Source organism: Hydra viridissima, unplaced genomic scaffold, assembly GCF_058129835.1.
Source record: "Hydra viridissima isolate aposymbiotic clone 2 unplaced genomic scaffold, HvirCarnegie_v1 scaffold_1, whole genome shotgun sequence".
Classification (NCBI taxonomy): domain Eukaryota; kingdom Metazoa; phylum Cnidaria; class Hydrozoa; order Anthoathecata; family Hydridae; genus Hydra; species Hydra viridissima.
The window spans coordinates 17,036,515-17,053,867 of NW_028324300.1; the positions used below are offsets into that span (position 1 = coordinate 17,036,515).

Genomic DNA, 17,353 nt, shown 5'->3' on the forward strand with positions numbered 1-17,353 from the left:
ATTATGTTGTTGGTTTTTTATGCAGCCTAACTTTAGTTTCATCTATATTATGTTTTAGGTTTATCATATATTTTATCTTTTCTTTTTGAGTTTTGAGTTTTGTGATGCCAAGCAACTTAAGCTAAACTTAAAAGTGGAATGCTACGCTAACCTTTCTTTGAAAATCTATTCATAAACTACCCTAGACAAAAGCTAGATTTAAAAGAGGAAAACTACACTATTTTTACTTTGAAAAAACTTTCGAAAACTACCTTAATCGATAGAGATAGCACACGATTTTAAAAAATTGCATATAGTCATCCACTACTTCTGCAGCAAAGTAGCGAGGCTCTTTATGCACTTTTTCTCACTAGTTTGCTTATATTTACGCAAAGGAATTCATTTAATTCAATCCAAACATATATAGAAGATTATTATGTTACGATTTTTTTTTTCTTTTATGCAGCCTAACATTTATTTCACCTACATTTTATTTTACGATTAACTTTTATATTACCTTTCCTTTTAGTGTTTTGTGTTTTGTGATGTCAAGCTACATAAGCCAAACTTTAAAGAGGAAAACTACGCTAAGCTTTCTTTGAAAAACTATTCAAAAACTACCTTAAACAAAGTAGCGAGGCTTTTTATGCACTTTTACTCTCTAACATACCTACATTTGTGCATAGGGTTTTATTAGATTCTAGTAGGTTATTACGTTGTTGTTTTTTTATGCAGTCTAACTTTAGCTTCATCTATATTTTATTTTACGTTTATCTTATATTTTATTTTGTCTTTTTGAATTTTGTGTTTTGTGATGTCAAGCTACATAAGCTAAACTTAAAAGAGGAAAGCTACGCTAACCTTTCTTTGAAAAGCTGTTCAAAAACTACCTTAGACATAATCTAGATTTAAAAGAGAAAGACTACGCTATTTTTGCTTTGAAAAATCTTTCGAAAACTACCTTAATCGATAGAGATAGCACAGGATTTTAAAAAGTTGTATCTAGTCATCCACTTCTTTCACAGCAAAGTAGCGAGGCTTTCTATGCGCTTTTACTCTCTAACATACCTATTTTTGCGCAAAGGATTTTATTTAATTCAATTTAAACATGCCTAGTAGATTATTATGTTGTTGGTTTTTTATGCTGCCTAACTTTAGCTACATCTATTTTTCATTTTACGTTTGTCTTATATTTTATTTTATCTTTTTGTGTTCTGTGATGTCAAGCTACATAAGCTAATGTTAAAAGAGGAAAGCTGCGCTAACCTTTCTTTGAAAAACTATTCGAAATCTATTTTTGAGATAATCTAGATTTAAAAGAGGAACACTACGCTAATTTTGCTTTGAAAAAACTCTCGAAAACTACCTTATTCAATAGAGATAGCACACAAATTTAAAAAATTGTATCTACTCATCCGCTTCTTCTTTTTATGGATTTTTACTCTCTTATTTACCCAAATTTGCGCAAAGGACTTTACTTAATTCAACTTAAACATGTCTAGTAGATTATTAAGTTGTTTGTTTTTTATGCAGCCTAACTTTAGTTTCATTTATATTTTATTTTACGTTTATCTGATACTTTATCTTGTCTTTTTGTGTGTTGTTTTGTCAAGCTACATAAGCTAAACTTAAAAGTGGAAAAGTACGCTAACCTTTCTTTGAAAATCTATTCAAAAACTGCCTTAGACATAAGCTAGATTTAAAAGAGGAAGACTACGCTATTTATGCTTTTAAAAAACTTTCGAAAAATACCTTAATCCATTGAGGTAGTGCACGAATTTACAAAGTTGTATCTAGTCATCCACTTCTTCTATAGCAAAGTAGCGAGGCTTTTTATGCACTTTTGCGTTCTAATTTATCTCTGTTTACGCATATGGTTTTTGTTTATTTCTATGTAATGATATACAAAAGAGTATTTTGTTAAAGATTATGCTGCAGGAGCTGCGTAAAAAAACTCTGGCGACCTTTCCTTAAGAAAAAAGCAACTGAAAGACATGTGCGCCTTAGAAAATTCAAATCGCGATTCACCAAATTAAAAGACGAAAAGAACGACCTTTAAAAGCTCTCACTAGACATTTGTGTTTATGATAGGCAATGCAGTTTTTGATTTTATGCAGCCTAACATTTGTTTCATCTATATCTTATTTTACGTTTATCTTATACTTTATCTTGCCTTTTTGAGTTTAGTATTTTGTGATGTCATGCTAAATAAACTATACTTTGCTAATTTTTATTTGAAAAAATATTCAAAAACTACCTGAATTATAAGCTAGATCTAAAGGAGGAAAACTACGCTAACTTTTCTTTAAAAAAAATATTTAAAAACTACCTTAAACATAAGCTATATCCAAAAGAGGAAAACTATGCTAACTTTTCTTTAAAAAAATATTTAAAAACTACCTTAAACATAAGCTAGATCTAAAAGAGGAAAACTACGCTAACTTTTCTTTGAAAAAATACTCAAAAACTACCTTAAACATAAGCTAGATCTAAAAGAGGAAAACTACGCTAACTTTTCTTTGAAAAAATACTCAAAAACTACCTTAAACATAAGCTAGATCTAAAAGAGGAAAACTACGCTAACAATTCTTTGAAAAAATATTCGAAAACTACCTTTAAACATGATTTAGATTTAATAGATGAAAACTACGCTAACATTTCTTTGAAAAAACATTCAAAAACTACCTTTAAACATGATTTAAATTTAATAGATGAAAACTACGCTAACATTTCTTTGAAAAAACATTCAAAAACTACCTTTAAACATGATTTAAATTTAAAAAAGGAAAACTACGCTAACATTTCTTTGAAAAAATATTCAAAAAGTACCTTAATCGAAAGAGATAGCACACGAAATTAAAAAGTTGCATTTAGTCATCCGTTTCTTCTTCATCAAAGTAGCGAGGCGTTTATGCACTTTTTATTCTCTAAGTTATCTCTACTTACGCAAATGGCTTTTGTTTATTTCAATGTAAAACTTTTCAAAAGAGTATTTTGTTAAAGATTATGCTGCAGGGGCTGTGTAAGAAAACTCTGGTGACCTTTCTTTAAGAAAAAGCAACTAAAGTAGATGTGCGCCTAAGAAAATCCAAATTGCGATTCACTAAATTAAAAGACATATACAACAAACTTTAAAAGTGAAACTATTTTTACAAGCGTATTTGGTAAAGATGAAATGTTCTTATGACATTTTAACGTTACGAAAGGGATTTTCTTCTGTTCAAATATTTATTACAATTTAAAGTGTTAAATAATGTTACAGAAACGACCTAAAACGCCTGTTGTATTAATTTAAACGAACAAAATAGATAAAAAAAAAGAAAAACTATCATTAAAAAAAAAAAAGTAAAAAAAGAAAAGAAATAGAAGTTGAGGAAAAATAAAAATAAGAACTTCTAACAAAGAGCTCTTCTTTTTATTTTTCAGATTTTAGATGCTTAATTCCTTGAATGAAAAGTTGAACTGATGACTCACTACTAAGGTTGTTCCTAGCCTTCCGTTCTCAAACTAGGCCATTCTGAGAGGCTGTTTGATTAAGTACCGTTGATAGTAGTATCGCACGTAAGAGACTTCTAAAACTCTGATTATTAATTCCTGGAATGAAGAGATGACTTCATACTCACTAACGAGGTTGTTCTTAGCCATCCGTTCTTAAACTAAGCAAAACAGTGAAGTTGTTTGATTAAGTATCACAGTTTGCTGATTTGCACATGCACCATTGCCGAAACTGTGATGCTTGGTTCCTTGATTGGATTGAAGAAGCTCATCACCATGCATTTTACAAGCTGTCCGTTGTTATGTTTTGCAATTCAGTGGTTCTGTTTTGCAATTCATTTTCTGTTTGTTTAAGTATCATCGATGGTGGTGTCGTGCATGCAAACTTTCCGAAACTCTGATGCTTGTTTTTCTTGAATGGAGAGATGAGCTTATACTTTAGGTGACTTTTAAAACTGCAGTAATTAGTGCCTCGAATGGAAAAACGAACTCATTCATTACAGACCAAGGTTGTTCCTGGCCATCCGTTAACATATTAGGCAACAGTACAGCGAAGCTGTTTGTTTTACAAGCTTTTGTCGTTTCGAGAAATCACTACATTAAGCATTCGATGGTGATACACGACTGATGGCCAGGTTCTGATTTTCGAATGAAAAGAAGAGTCGCATCCGACCACCGGTCGGCTTTCGACGCAAAACAGCTGTACACACTCGTCCAACGATCCAGTGACTAACTGTTGCAACGAGAAAGTTAGCTTTATTTGTCGTGCAGATTGTCCGCTTTGACGTAAAATGCTAGAAATTTGCTGAACGCTCGGTTTGCGCCGCCCAAGAGTCATTCTGTTTCTGCGTTGCCAGCGTCTGTCGGCTAAATACAACTGTAGACTCCGCGCAAGCTTTTTCACCGCAAAAGTTGTACAGAGCCACACCGAAGGCTAAAATCGACTTTAAGGTCGAAGGTTAAAATCGACCCTAGAGGTTTGAAAACGACGTCACGAAATTTTCAAGACATCATCGAAGAAAATTACGGCGGCCAGATGCAACTCTTAGTACTAACTCTACTAATCTTAGTACGTTAAGCATTCCAGTCGAGAGATCAGACGTTTTTTCGTCACCTAAGAGACCGGCCGATGCGTTTGCGACGCTGCGGAAAGAAAGAAGATGGCAAACCACAGGGTTGTTACCGTAACAAACCTCCGTGAGTACCTCCATCTCGAGTGGCTTTTGAAGAAACGTTCGTTTTAAACTCAAAGGGATGGTTGTTAAAGCTCACAAACGCCTGGTTAACGATTTTCTAACGGCAGACACCGTGTTTACAATGGATACAGACCGATTAACTGAGCCCAAAGCGCAAGATCTATCAGAAAACTCCTCTAGGTCGATGCAACGAGACGACTAGACACGTGCGTCTAAAGGCATTTTACAATTGAAGGACGCCCCTCGTGGGCCCTTTAACCTTAACACTAAACTCCTGCTTGATATCCTCGTCCCCAGGTTTCCAAACCGTAACCCCAACCCCCTCTAATCCTAACCCCCTTACCCTCTAACTCTCCCCCCTCAAAAAAACAAAAAACATAAAAAAGCAAACAAAACGAAAAAAAAACTTGCTTCCCTCCTCACTTTTAGCTCTAGGATGCAACACCTTTTTGCCGCCCTCCGCTAGAAGGGAGTAGGGAGTAACGAAAGCTTGACATCAAAGTAGCGTTTCGTATGAGATTTGTTTGCCAAAATTTGAGCGTTTTTAAAAAAGCCAAGACTTCGTCAGAGGGGTTTCTTCTTTTCTCCTAAAGCTATCGATCGATTAAAAAGCTCAAAGCAAAGAAATTCAAAACAAAATACAAAAACGGGAAGTTTTAGTTTCTGCACCACAAGCCAAGCACTAGTTCAAACTGGAGATAATAAAAGGAAATCGAATGATCTCACTTCTCAAACCACTGAGCTGCCATTGGTCGGCAGTCTCTTGTTTGGAGACCATTGAGCTGCCATTGGTTGGCTGTTTAATCGTTGCGATTGGTCGGCAGTTTTATCGTTGGAGACCATTGAGAGATATAAAAGGAATTTTTTTTTTGAGCACAACATTAAACGTTAAATCGTTAGATGTTGTTATAAAGGCACCATTAGAATGCGATGTCCTCAAATATTTTCCTCGATATTTTAATAAGTAAACAAAAACAAAACTAAGTCTTGCAACTGGCGAAAACTTTCAATAAGCAAACAAAGCAACAACTTTCCTTTCGAGTTTTTTACATTTTAAACAAAAGACAAACAAAGAAAAAAAAAAAACAAACAAAAACAAAAACAAAAACAAAAAAACAAAACAAAAACAAAACAGAAAAGGGAGAATGAGTGAGTCGACTGATTTCGCTCAACTGTCTTAAACGAGAAGTCATAAACGTTTGCTTGTGCCAGCAAGTTGCAAATTAAGTTGTAAATGAACTGCACCGCAAAAGCTTAACCACAGTTTATTAAGCATATTAAGCCTTTGCTGACATGTTAAGACATTTTAAGCCTTTGCTATTATCATGAGGCTTTTGCTCCACGAGCCAAAAAAGTACGCTAGAGTTGACAAACTGCATCGCGGTCGAAAAGTGTAATTACGCCAACACTTTTATCCGTTTTAAGCATTTCGTTTTCGCACGAACAACAATTAAAGCAGCTCGTTGAGCTTAACGACGTTCGTATTTTTTTTCGAAGCCAAAACTTCGGCTATAAGTAGAATGAAGAGGCACTTCGAAAAACAACAAAGCTGTTCGCAGTCGATAGCAACGAGCGACAACATCTCTGCGAGTCTGGCATCAAGGTAAACAGTTTTTTTTTACATTTTCATTTGTAAGTGCCACTTTTGTGTACATTATGTATTCAAAAATTTCTTGCTGACGCTAGATTTTTCGTTTTCAATGAACAACAGTTGCAACCTCTAGTCGTTTGCTAAAACAGCTTGCTAGGACAACCAAATCAATCATATGTTGTGAAAATTTCTTTTTGTTCAACTGACTAAGGAAGATCGAGCGAACGCTTTTTTTTTTATAACTTGTTTGTATCATATTGCTATTAAGAAAACAGCGTTGTGTATACTAAACGTGACATAATTGGCAATTATCCGTAACTAAAAATAAGATAGAAATTACAAACTTGATACCATATTTTAATTACTCTAACAAAACTAGACGTCATCGCGTGAGAAAATAAATGTTCATAACACATAACCTATTTTTTTGTTTTTTTTTTCTTCTCTTTTTTCCTTTTAATCTCTTTTCTTTCGTCCAAAAAGCGTTTTGATTTTTGCCTCGCCACAAGCGATGAAATCGATAAAAAAACCTGCTCGGACATTCTCAATTCTCAACAACAAAAGCAATCAAAGTTCTAGCTCTCGAGCACGTGCGCCGACAGGTTGATGAAACCGTTCAAATATGCTCGATCGCTAGAATTTAAAGAAAGAAACAAGCCAGAAACAAACCAAAATAAAAAAAACAAAAACAAAAATGGACATCTTTAGAACGCTTAAATTTTATAAAATATTTTCCTCTGCGTTTTTAACCAGCTAAACTGTCGTAAAGTTTTTTCGGTGCAGTTCATTTAAAAAACTTAGTTTTCAACTTTTAAACGTTTTAGACTTCTCGTTTAAGGCAGTCGAAAGAAATGAGTCGACTCACTCTCTCTCTCCCTATTCGGTTTTGTTTTTGTTTATTTGTTTTTGTTTTTTCTTCGTTTGCCTTCGTTTGCCTTTGTTTGCTTTTGGAAAAGTTGTCGCCATGCGAGACTTAGTTTTTTTTTTTTTTTGCTCAAATTGAGCACAAGTGAGTTTCTAGTCTTGAAAGTGTGCAAAGTGTGGGCCAATCTGGTGGCTGGAGTGATGACACGTGAATGCTGGAAATTCCAGACTTTGAGCGGATTCAGCGTACATAGAAAGAAAATGTAGCATTCACGTGGGTCTCTCCTAAGCGTGCCATTGGTCGGTCTGCTGTCCTTAAGTACCCCCCTCCCCCCCCTCAACGTCACGTTTGCTCAACTTTCTCGGTCTTTGGCGCCCAGAGAAAGCTTGAGGAAGGATAAAAAATGGCGAGGTTTCGGTACTGCGTTTTCTGTTTTTCTTATTTGTTTTTGTTTGTTTGCTTGTTTGTTTGTTTGTTTGTTTGTTAATTTTTTTAATTTTTTTTTTTTTTTGTTTGTTTCGTTCGTTTGTTTGTTTGTTTGTTTCGTTTGCTTCGTTTGTTTTGTGATGTTTTGTTTTCCCTTCTTGATGGCACAAAACAGAAGCAAACAAGACTTTCGGTTATATTCGGTTATATTCGGTTCAATAAAAGTTTGTTGGTTTCTGCACAACAACAACAACAACCACAACAACAAAAGTCCCTCTGTCCCTCAAAAGCAGTTTCTCCTCTGTCCTAAAGAAGAGCCTCTTTGTAATCGATCTTGTCTGAATGCAGCTCTCCTTTTGCCTACAGGTTTTTATTCCAACCCTTTTGTTGTTGTTAGTGCCATGTTGTTGTTATTGTTATACTCTGTAAAAGCAGTTGTTGCTGTTGTACTTGTTTGTTGTTTCTAAAGACACTGTTGTTGCTGCTGTTAGCGCTGTTAGTAATCACCCACTTGGCTTGTATTTTTGTTTCTTGTTTTTGTTTTTTGTTTTATTTATAAACACTCTCTGAGTAAGTGATGCTGTTGCTGTTGTTGTTGTTACAGTTGCAATGAGTGTTTGTTAATGTTCCCCCACTTGGCTTGTACTTTTGTTTTCTGTTTTGTTTTGTTTTTTTTTTGTTTTTGTTTTTTTTTTCTCAACACTCTCTGAGTAAGTGATGCTGTTGCTGTAGTCGTTGTTATAGTTGCAATGAGTGTTTGTTAATGTTCACCAACTTGGCTTGTTTATAATCTATTTTATTTTATCAACACTCTCTGAGTCAGTGATGGTGTTGCTGTTGCTGTTGTCGTTATTATGCTTGCAATGGGAGTTGTTACTGTTCACCCACTTTGCTTGTTTTGTTTTTATTTCTTTATTTTATCAACACCCTTTGAGCCAGTGATGCTGTTGCTGTTGTTGTTGTTATAGTTGCAATGAGTGTTGTTAATGTTCACCCACTTTGCTTGTGTTTTTGTTTTTGTTTATCAACACCCTTTGTGTCAGTGATGCTGTTGCTGTTGTTCTTATTACAGTTGCAATGAGTGTTTGTTAATGTTCACCAACTTGGCTTGTTTATAATCTATTTTGTTTTATCAACACTCTCTGAGTCAGTGATGCTGATGCTGTTGTTGTTATTGTGCTTGCAATAAGTGTTGCTAATGTTCACCCACTTTGCTTGTTTTGTTTGTGCTTTTGTTTTTGTTTATCAACACCCTTTGAGTCACTGATGCTGTTGCTGTTGGTGTTATTATAGTTGCAATGAGTGTTAATGTTCACCCACTTTGCTTGCTTTATTTGTTTGTTGCTTTTTTTTTTATCAACACCCTGCGAGTTAGTGATGCTGTTGCTGCTTTTGTCATTTTACTTGTATTTATAGTTGTTACTGTTCAGCCACTTTGCTTGTTTTTTAATCTGTTTTATTTTATCACCACTCTCTGAGTCAGTGATGATGTTGCTGATGCTGTTGTTGTTATTTTACTTGCAATGATAGCTGTTACTGTTCAGCCACTTTGCTTGTTTTGTTTGTTTGTTTGTTTGTTTTTTTTATCAATATCCTCTGAGTAAGTGATGCTGTTGCTGTTGTTGTTGTTATAGTTGCAATGAGTGTTTGTTAATGTTCCCCCCCCCCTTGGCTTGTACTTCTGTTTTCTGTTTTGTTTTGTTTTTGTTTTTTTTGTTGTTTTTTTTCTCAACACTCTCTGAGTAAGTGATGCTGTTGCTGTAGTCGTTGTTATAGTTGCAATGAGTGTTTGTTAATGTTCACAAACTTGGCATGTTTATAATCTATTTTATTTTATCAACACTCTCTGAGTCAGTGATGCTGATGCTGTTGTTGTTATTATGCTTGCAATAAGTGTTGTTAATGTTCACCCACTCTGCTTGTTTTGTTTGTGCCTTTGTTTTTGTTTATCAACACCCTTTGAGTCACTGATGCTGTTGCTGTTGGTGTTATTATAGTTGCAATGAGTGTTAATGTTCACCCACTTTGCTTGCTTTATTTGTTTGTTGCTTTTTTTTTTATCAACACCCTGCGAGTTAGTGATGCTGTTGCTGCTTTTGTCATTTTACTTGTATTTATAGTTGTTACTGTTTAGCCACTTTGCTTGTTTTTTAATCTGTTTTATTTTATCACCACTCTCTGAGTCAGTGATGATGTTGCTGATGCTGTTGTTGTTATTTTACTTGCAATGATAGCTGTTACTGTTCAGCCACTTTGCTTGTTTTTTTTTTGTTTTTGTTTTGTTTGTTTGTTTGTTTGTTTTTTTATATATCCTCTGAGTTAGTGATGCTGTTGTTGTTATTATGCTTTCAATGAGAGCTGTTACTGTTCACCCACTTTGTTTGTTTATAATCTGTTTTATTTTATCAACACTCTCTGAGTCAGTGATGCTGATGCTGATGCTGTTGTTGTTATTATGCTTGCAGTGAGAGTTGTTACTGTTCACCCACTTTGCTTGCTTATTGTCTATTTTATTTTGTCAACACTCTCTGAGTCAGTGATGCTGATGCTGATGCTGTTGTTGTTATTATGCTTGCAATGAGAGTTGTTACTGTTCACCCAATTTGCTTGTTTTGTTTTTTTATTTGTTTTTTTGTTTGTTTTTGTTTTGCTTGTTTTTTTTTATCAATACCCTCTGAGTCAGTGATGCTGTTGCTGTTGTTGTTGTTGTTGTTATAGTTGCAATGAGTGTTTGTTAATGTTCCCCCACTTGGCTTGTACTTTTGTTTTCTTTTTTGTTATGTCAACACTCTCTGAGTCAGTGATGCTGATGCTGTTGTTATTATGCTTGCAATGAGAGTTGTTACTGTTGTAGTTATGTCTGTCATTTGTCCTTGTTAGCAAGTTCTATTTGCCCTCTCTTGCCTTTTTTCAACACAGTTTCTTTCTTTGAGTCATATGGTTGCGAGATCCTCTCAAACTCCATCTCTTTATTTATTTGTTTCTTTTTTTTTTTTTTTTTTCTCATTCTCCTTCTCATAATAGCAATCACTGCTGCCACCATGCATGTAATGCTAGTTGCTCTCATTCTTTTTCATTTGCTAGTGGAAACTTTGTTTCTTCTTGTTGCTCTCTTTTCTTTCTTTTTTCTCTTTTGCAGAGGATTCGAAAAAACACAGCTCTTCCCTGCAGTTGTAAACATTCCAGGATTCCAGGATGCAGGCAGAAGAAAAACACTCTCACTAACTGTCTTCTTTTTTTTAGCATAAACCGTTGCAAACAAACACCTGAACATGTCTTCTTCACAAGAAAACAACACTGTTGTTGCCCCTTCTCCGAACTCTAAAGCGAAAAAAAAGAAAAGAAGGCAGTCACAAGAACAGAGAGACTTAAAGCTCAAAAACAAAGTCAGGGCCGCATTAGTTGCAGCGTGTGGCTCCGTAAACAGGGTTGTACCTTTCTATGGTACCAAGAAGAGGTACGCTGTTAGCTGTCCGATGCCTTTGTGCAAACATTCCTCCACAAGCATTAAAAGACACTTGACTAAAAAAGATCATTCTTGGACTTTGGATGAAGCTTCCATCTTTTACTCTGCAATGGTCAGGAAGTTTCAGCATGCTCGTCTCGAACGCAAGTCCGGCTGTCCAAAACCTTACCCCTGTTTGCAATGTTGGAAGTATTACGACCGACTGGACATACACTTGAAAGAGACTCATTTCTACGATTCCAAGACGATCAAACAAAAGATTGCAGAGGCAAAGCGATACGACAACGACAAGCTCTATGTCCCTCAATTTATTCGACCTGCCTTCTTTGGTATTAAGCCAGTAGCTGAACAAGCGTCTGCATCAGGCTCTGCATCCTCTGCTCCTGGGCCTTCCTCCTCTTTTTCTTCTCCGGTTCTTTCCTCTGATCCTCTTTTAAGCTTGCCCTCATCAGTTGCTGGTTCGTCCGAGGCTCCTTCTGCAAACCACTGCACCTCTGTAGAAAACAAAGAGCTGAACACCGAATCCGTCCTAGACTCTGATTTTAATTCCTTAAAGCACTTGGTTTCCAACTCCTCCGTCTTGACAGAAGATAAGAGACTCTTGTTTCAGCTGGACAAAGATGCTTTTCACTTTTATTACCAGTCAGCAGATGAGCTCTTCAGAGATTTTGAAAAGTGGCTTGTGGTAGCCAACAACAACACTTTGTCACAAGCAAAGATCTACAAAAATGCAGTTGTTGAAATATTGACATGTTGTGACAGCACGCTGACGCTGCACCCGAACGCTCTCACCAATTCCAACGTTTTGGAGGATAGATACTTTTCCATGCACTTTAAAAACATTCAGCTCAATTCCAAGCTGAGTGAACTTGACCAAACAAAAGCCATGTCTTGTCACACGTTGTACAACCGCCTTGTCTACCTTTGTCTCCTGTTTCGTTTCAGTGAAGCCAGGAATGTCTATTTCGGACTTTCTCATGAGGCCATCCGACGTTTGCGCTGCAAGGTGGAGGAGTTACAAAAAGTGCTGAGGCCCTTTCGTTCTTTGAGGAGGAGCCTTGTGAAAAGCAAAAAATGCATCAACATCATCAATGTCAGTTTGCTGAACGAATATGGCAAGTCTGCATACGTAAGACAGTTAGTGGAATCGATTAGAAAGCCGTCTCTTACACCGACTAGAGACAATGCTGTGTCTCTACGAAACCATCTTCTGCTCTCTGTCACTGTAATTAACAGTTTAAGAAAATCTAACATTGCTCTTTTAAACATTAGAGACTACATGGCTGCTGAGAAGAGTGAGTGTGGATATTGCATTGTGCAAGAGCGCTACAAAACAGCATACAAGTACGGAGCCAAAAACATTCTAGTGCCGAACGACTTGAAAGTGTTGATCGATATTTATTTGCTGAGATACAGAGACCTTCTTGTCAACGACTCTCACTACATGGCTGCAGACACCAAGACTGTTTTGGAGTTGAGCGACTGCTACAGGCCCCTTTTTCCATCGATGAGACCCAACAAAGACGAATGTGTGACACTCGGTGCAACTAGAGTGCCTGTTTACCAGATGGGTTCCTCTGCTATCTCCTCTTGCCTGACGTCCTGCTTCAGAAAAAGCCAAGTAAACATTCCCATGAAGCGTCTTACTCCCACTTGCATTCGCGGTTCGATAGCCACTTACTTTGCCAACAACAGCAAAGAAGATCGCGAGCGGTTTGCTACACTCTACATGAAGCACAGCAGGAACACAATGGATAGCTTTTATGTGTCCCAGTGGAACGCTGCAGAGGAGTTGCGCTTTGCCCTGGGCATCGGACAGTCCTTCGGAGTCATAGAGTCTTTGACTGTTGAAAAGTCTGAGAGACCACCAAAGAAGGAGAAGGATGTGATGGACTGGCTCCAAACTAATGCAGAGGAGTACGGTTTTCATGAGGTTGAGGACATCTTTGAGGAAGATTTAGACTCCGGTTCTGACTCTGAAGAATGTGCTGCTACTTTCAGCTGTACCACAGTGGTTCCGTTTTCTCCAGCTGTAGAAAACAATGTTCCTTTAGAGGATAGCAACGACCATGCCGTAGATTTCTTGTGTGAACCTACCTCAACTCCTGTTTCGTCTGTTCCATCTGAACAAACAATCGCTGGTCCAGTTCTTGAACTATCCCCTGCTCTTGCACAACTAGTTCCTAACGAACAAGCTGTTTGTATGGATGTAGATCAGACTCTAGCTGTTCCTGTTGGCACAGCTTGTTCTCCTCTTGCATTAACATTATTTCCTGATGAACCGGATTTTATTGAACACCATGCAAAACTTTCTCCAGTTTACTTTAATGAGCAAGTGGTTGCCAAACCTGTTTCTGCTTCTCCTTCTCAGCAAGTCGCTTTCTGTCCTTCAAAAGAGGTCTTTTCTGTTCCTCTGACTCCTAGCCTTGTTGCTTTTCAGCAAACATTGGCCAAACCCAGTTTGTTTCTTTCATCTGATCCAGTTTCAGCTGTTCCTGTCCAACAGGCTGGTACTGTTCTTGCAAAGCAGCTCTCACCTTATGCTGTTCAATCTGTTGGTAGCCTATTTAGCCAAAGTCTTGCCTCTACATCCAGAGGTAAATTCTTTTTGATTTTTGATTTTTGATTTTTATGCAAATCTCAACACGCTTTCAAAAAATGAAAATGCCCAAATCAACTCCTTGCCCTATTGTTATTGTTAGAGCTGTAAAAAAAACAAAACAAAACAAAAAAACAACACAGAAGTGTGTATGTATTTGTTGCAGGACTAATTCTGTGATTGCTTAAATGTTTATACAAGTGAATGATACTAAAACTGATTATGTTTTAGAAGTAAAAGATCCAAGAAGAAAAAAAATCAAGTTGGAAATGCCATCTTTCACTCAAGAACTCATCGGTAATGTAAAACCTAATTTATACAAAGATATATAAACACAAACCTCTTCTTGCACAATTTCAGATGGTTAACTGTTAACAAAAACTAGCCATCATTGCTAAGTGCACTTTTAGAAAGTTGTGTCTACCCGATTTCTAATGATGAAGTTAGAAACATCACCGTTAGAAATCATGCACAGCTTGTTATCATCTCTAACACTTAGAAACTGTTGATGGTTTTTATGAATTAGAAAAATGAACATGGTTTTATTTTATTTCAGGATCAACTCAGCCAAGAACAAAGGAAAACAAAGCAGAAGTTAGCCAATGCCATTTAGGTAATCTTTCAAAAACCAGTTATTGCTATCAGTGCAAACAATAAGGTCAACAAAAAAAAAATAAATAAAAAAACAGAATAAATCTTGTCTTACTTCAGAACCAAATGAATATTTGATTTAATCACTTTGTGTTATGACTTGAGTTTGTAAAATTTTAGATGAAATAGTTGAAGAGCTGAATGCTTGCCCTGGCCACAACGAATGGTTCAACACCAGAAGTTTTCCACGATGTGCAGCTTTGGTGTTGGCATACATCTTGCAAGACGTGTTTACAGATGTAAGCTCAAGTTGCTCGTACAAAGATTACCTTGGCATCTTGGCAAATCATAGCAGTGACAAGCTCATTCATGTCTTGCAAAAGTACTCCTACCAAAGCCATATTAAAGACAAAATTAAAAACATGAAGCTAAAAATTCAAAAAGAGGGTAGTTTAGAAAAGTTTGTTCAATATGGCAATATCGTGAAACCATTTATGTAGTTTAGATAAGTTTGTTCAGTTTGGCAATAAAGATGGGCCTTTTGTGTAGTTTGTTTTATCTATGCTTTTGCAAATATTTTTATCTGTTTCGCTAAAGACATAATAAACAAGAAGTTCTGTTAAACTGTTCTCACATTTCTTATTTAAAGATAGTTCAAACTTTTTTTTATCTTTAAAAAAAAAAAAAAGAAGTCGTTTTGTTATTCTGTGAAAACTTTTAATAGAGTTGCATTTAGAATTACTTCTGATGTTTTTAAGAGTTTGTTAAAAAGCAAAATAATATTTCCTGTGATGTTAAACTGCATAAGTGAAATTTAAAAAAGGAAAACTGCTCCAACCATTTTTCGGAAAAAGAAATCAAAAAGTTCCTTATTTTAAAAGATCTAGACATCCATTTCTTCTTCAGCAAAATAGCGAGGCTTTTTTATGAACTCTTACTCTCTATTTTTTCATATCTTTACACAAAGGATTTTGTTTAGATCAATGTAAACATACATAGAAGTATATTATGTTTTTTTTTTTGTTTTTGTTTTTATGCAGTCTAACTTTTGTTTCACTTCTATTTTATTTTACGTTTATCTTGTATTTTATCATGCCTTATTGGTTTTTGCGTTTTGTGATGTCAAGCTGCGTAAGCTAAACTTAAAAGGGGAAAACTACGCTAACTTTTCTTTGAAAAAATATTCAAGAAGTACCTTAAACGAAAGAGAAAGCACACGAATCTTGCCATCCAATTCTTCTTCTGCAAAGTAGCGAGGCTTTTTATGTACTTTTGCTCTCTAATTTATCTCTATTTACGCAAAGGGTTTTATTTCAATGTAAACACGTATAAAAGAATACTTTGTTAAAAATAATGTTAAAGGAGTTGCGTAAAAAAAAACGTCTGAATAAAGTTTCTTTACAAAAAAAACAACTAAGAAACAAGCGCGCCTAAGAAAAACCAGATCGCGATTCACTAAGTCAAAAAACGAAAGAAACAAAGTTTAAAAGGTCTTTCTAGACAACAAATTCTATTTTTGGCAATGCAGTTTTTGTATTTATGCAACCTAACTTTTGTTTGACTTCTATTTTATTTTACGTTTACCTTGTATTTTATCTTGCCTTTTTGTGTTTTGTGATGTCAAGCTACATAATCTAAACTTAAAAGAAGGAAACTAGGCTAACTTTTCTAGTAGAATATTATGTTGTTGGTTTTGTATGCAGCCTAACTTTAGTTTCATCTATATTTTATTTTGCGTTTATCTTATATTTTATCTTGTCTTTTTGAGTTTTGTATTTTGTGATGTCAAGCTACATAATTTAAACTTAAAAGAAGAAAACTAGGCTAACTTTTCTTTGAAAAATTGTTCAAAAACTACCTTACACCGATAGAGATAGCTCACGAATTTAAAAAGTTGCATCTATTCATCTTCTTCTTCAGCAAAGTAAAGCTTTTTATGCACTTTTACTCTCTAACTTACCTATATTTGCGTAAAGGATTTTATTTAATTCAATTTAAACATAACTAGTAGAATATTATGTTGTTGGTTTTGTATGCAGCCTAACTTTAGTTTCATCTATATTTTATTTTGCGTTTATCTTATATTTTATCTTGTCTTTTTGAGTTTTATATTTTGTGATGTCAAGCTACATAAGCTAAACTTTAAAGAGGAAATTTACGCTAACCTGTCTTTGAAAAACTATTCAAAAACTACCTTTAACAAAGTAGCGAGGCTTTTTATGCGCTTTTACTCTCTAACATACCTATTTTTGCGCAAAGGATTTTATTTAATTCAATTTAAACATGCCTAGTAGATTATTATGTTGTTGGTTTTTTATGCAGCCTAACTTTAGCTACATCTATTTTTCATTTTACGTTTGTCTTATATTTTATTTTATCTTTTTGTGTTCTGTGATGTCAAGCTACATAAGCTAATGTTAAAAGAGGAAAGCTGCGCTAACCTTTCTTTGAAAAACTATTCGAAATCTATTTTTGAGATAATCTAGATTTAAAAGAGGAACACTACGCTAATTTTGCTTTGAAAAAACTCTCGAAAACTAACTTATTCGATAGAGATAGCACACAAATTTAAAAAATTGTATCTACTCATCCACTTCTTCTACAGCAAAGTACTGAGGCTTTTTATGCACTTTTATTCTCTAACATACCTATATTTGCGCAAAGGATTTTATTTAACTCAATGTAAACATACATAGAAGAGTATTGTTACCCGTTTGTTTTATGCAGCCTAACTTTAGTTTCATCTATACATTATATTGCGTTTACCTTATATTTTATCTTGCCTTTGTTAGTTTTGTGTTTTGTTATGTCAAGCTTCATAATCTAATCTTAAAAGGGGAAAACTGCGCTAACTTTTCTTTGAAAAAGTACTCAAAAAGGACCTAAATCGATATAGATAGCTCACAATTTTAAAAAGTTGCATATAGTCATCTTCTTCTTCAGCAAAGTATCGAGGCTTTTTATGGATTTTTACTCTAACTTTCCTATATTTGCGCAAAGGACATTATTTAATTCAACTTAAACATGCCTAGTAGATTATTATGTTGTTGGTTTTTTATGCAGTCTAAACTTTGTTACATCTATATTTTACGATTAACTTATATTTTATCTTGCCTTTTTGAGCTTTGTGTTCTGTGATGTCAAG

The 17,353-nt window shown here is 35.1% G+C and overlaps 1 protein-coding gene and 1 long non-coding RNA gene across 2 annotated transcripts; one reads left to right on the forward strand and one right to left on the reverse strand.

Moving 5' to 3' along the window:
• Positions 1 to 7,470: 7,470 nt before the first annotated feature.
• On the forward strand, positions 7,471 to 14,756 carry LOC149893632 (uncharacterized). Its single transcript, XM_090091565.1, has 5 exons — positions 7,471 to 7,543; positions 10,796 to 13,615; positions 13,849 to 13,914; positions 14,174 to 14,230; positions 14,389 to 14,756. The coding sequence occupies exons 2-5, from the start codon at positions 10,825 to 10,827 to the stop codon at positions 14,706 to 14,708; spliced, it is 3,234 nt and encodes a 1,077-aa protein (XP_089947691.1). The 5' UTR covers positions 7,471 to 7,543; positions 10,796 to 10,824; the 3' UTR covers positions 14,709 to 14,756.
• Positions 11,435 to 15,655, reverse strand: LOC149893633 (uncharacterized). Its single transcript, XR_016453868.1, has 2 exons — positions 15,404 to 15,655; positions 11,435 to 14,596 (listed from the first exon to the last, which is right to left on the reverse strand). It is a non-coding gene; the product is annotated as an uncharacterized LOC149893633 (long non-coding RNA).
• Between the last annotated feature and the right edge of the window lie 1,698 nt (positions 15,656 to 17,353).

Bases quoted from the DNA above. Each gene is read 5' to 3' on its own strand.
- LOC149893632 (XM_090091565.1), top strand. From the start codon at position 10,825: ATGTCTTCTTCACAAGAAAACAACACTGTTGTTGCCCCTTCTCCGAAC. The intron at 13,616-13,848 runs GTAAATTCTTTT...ATTATGTTTTAG, and splicing joins TCTTGCCTCTACATCCAGAG to AAGTAAAAGATCCAAGAAGA. The intron at 13,915-14,173 runs GTAATGTAAAAC...ATTTTATTTCAG, and splicing joins TTTCACTCAAGAACTCATCG to GATCAACTCAGCCAAGAACA.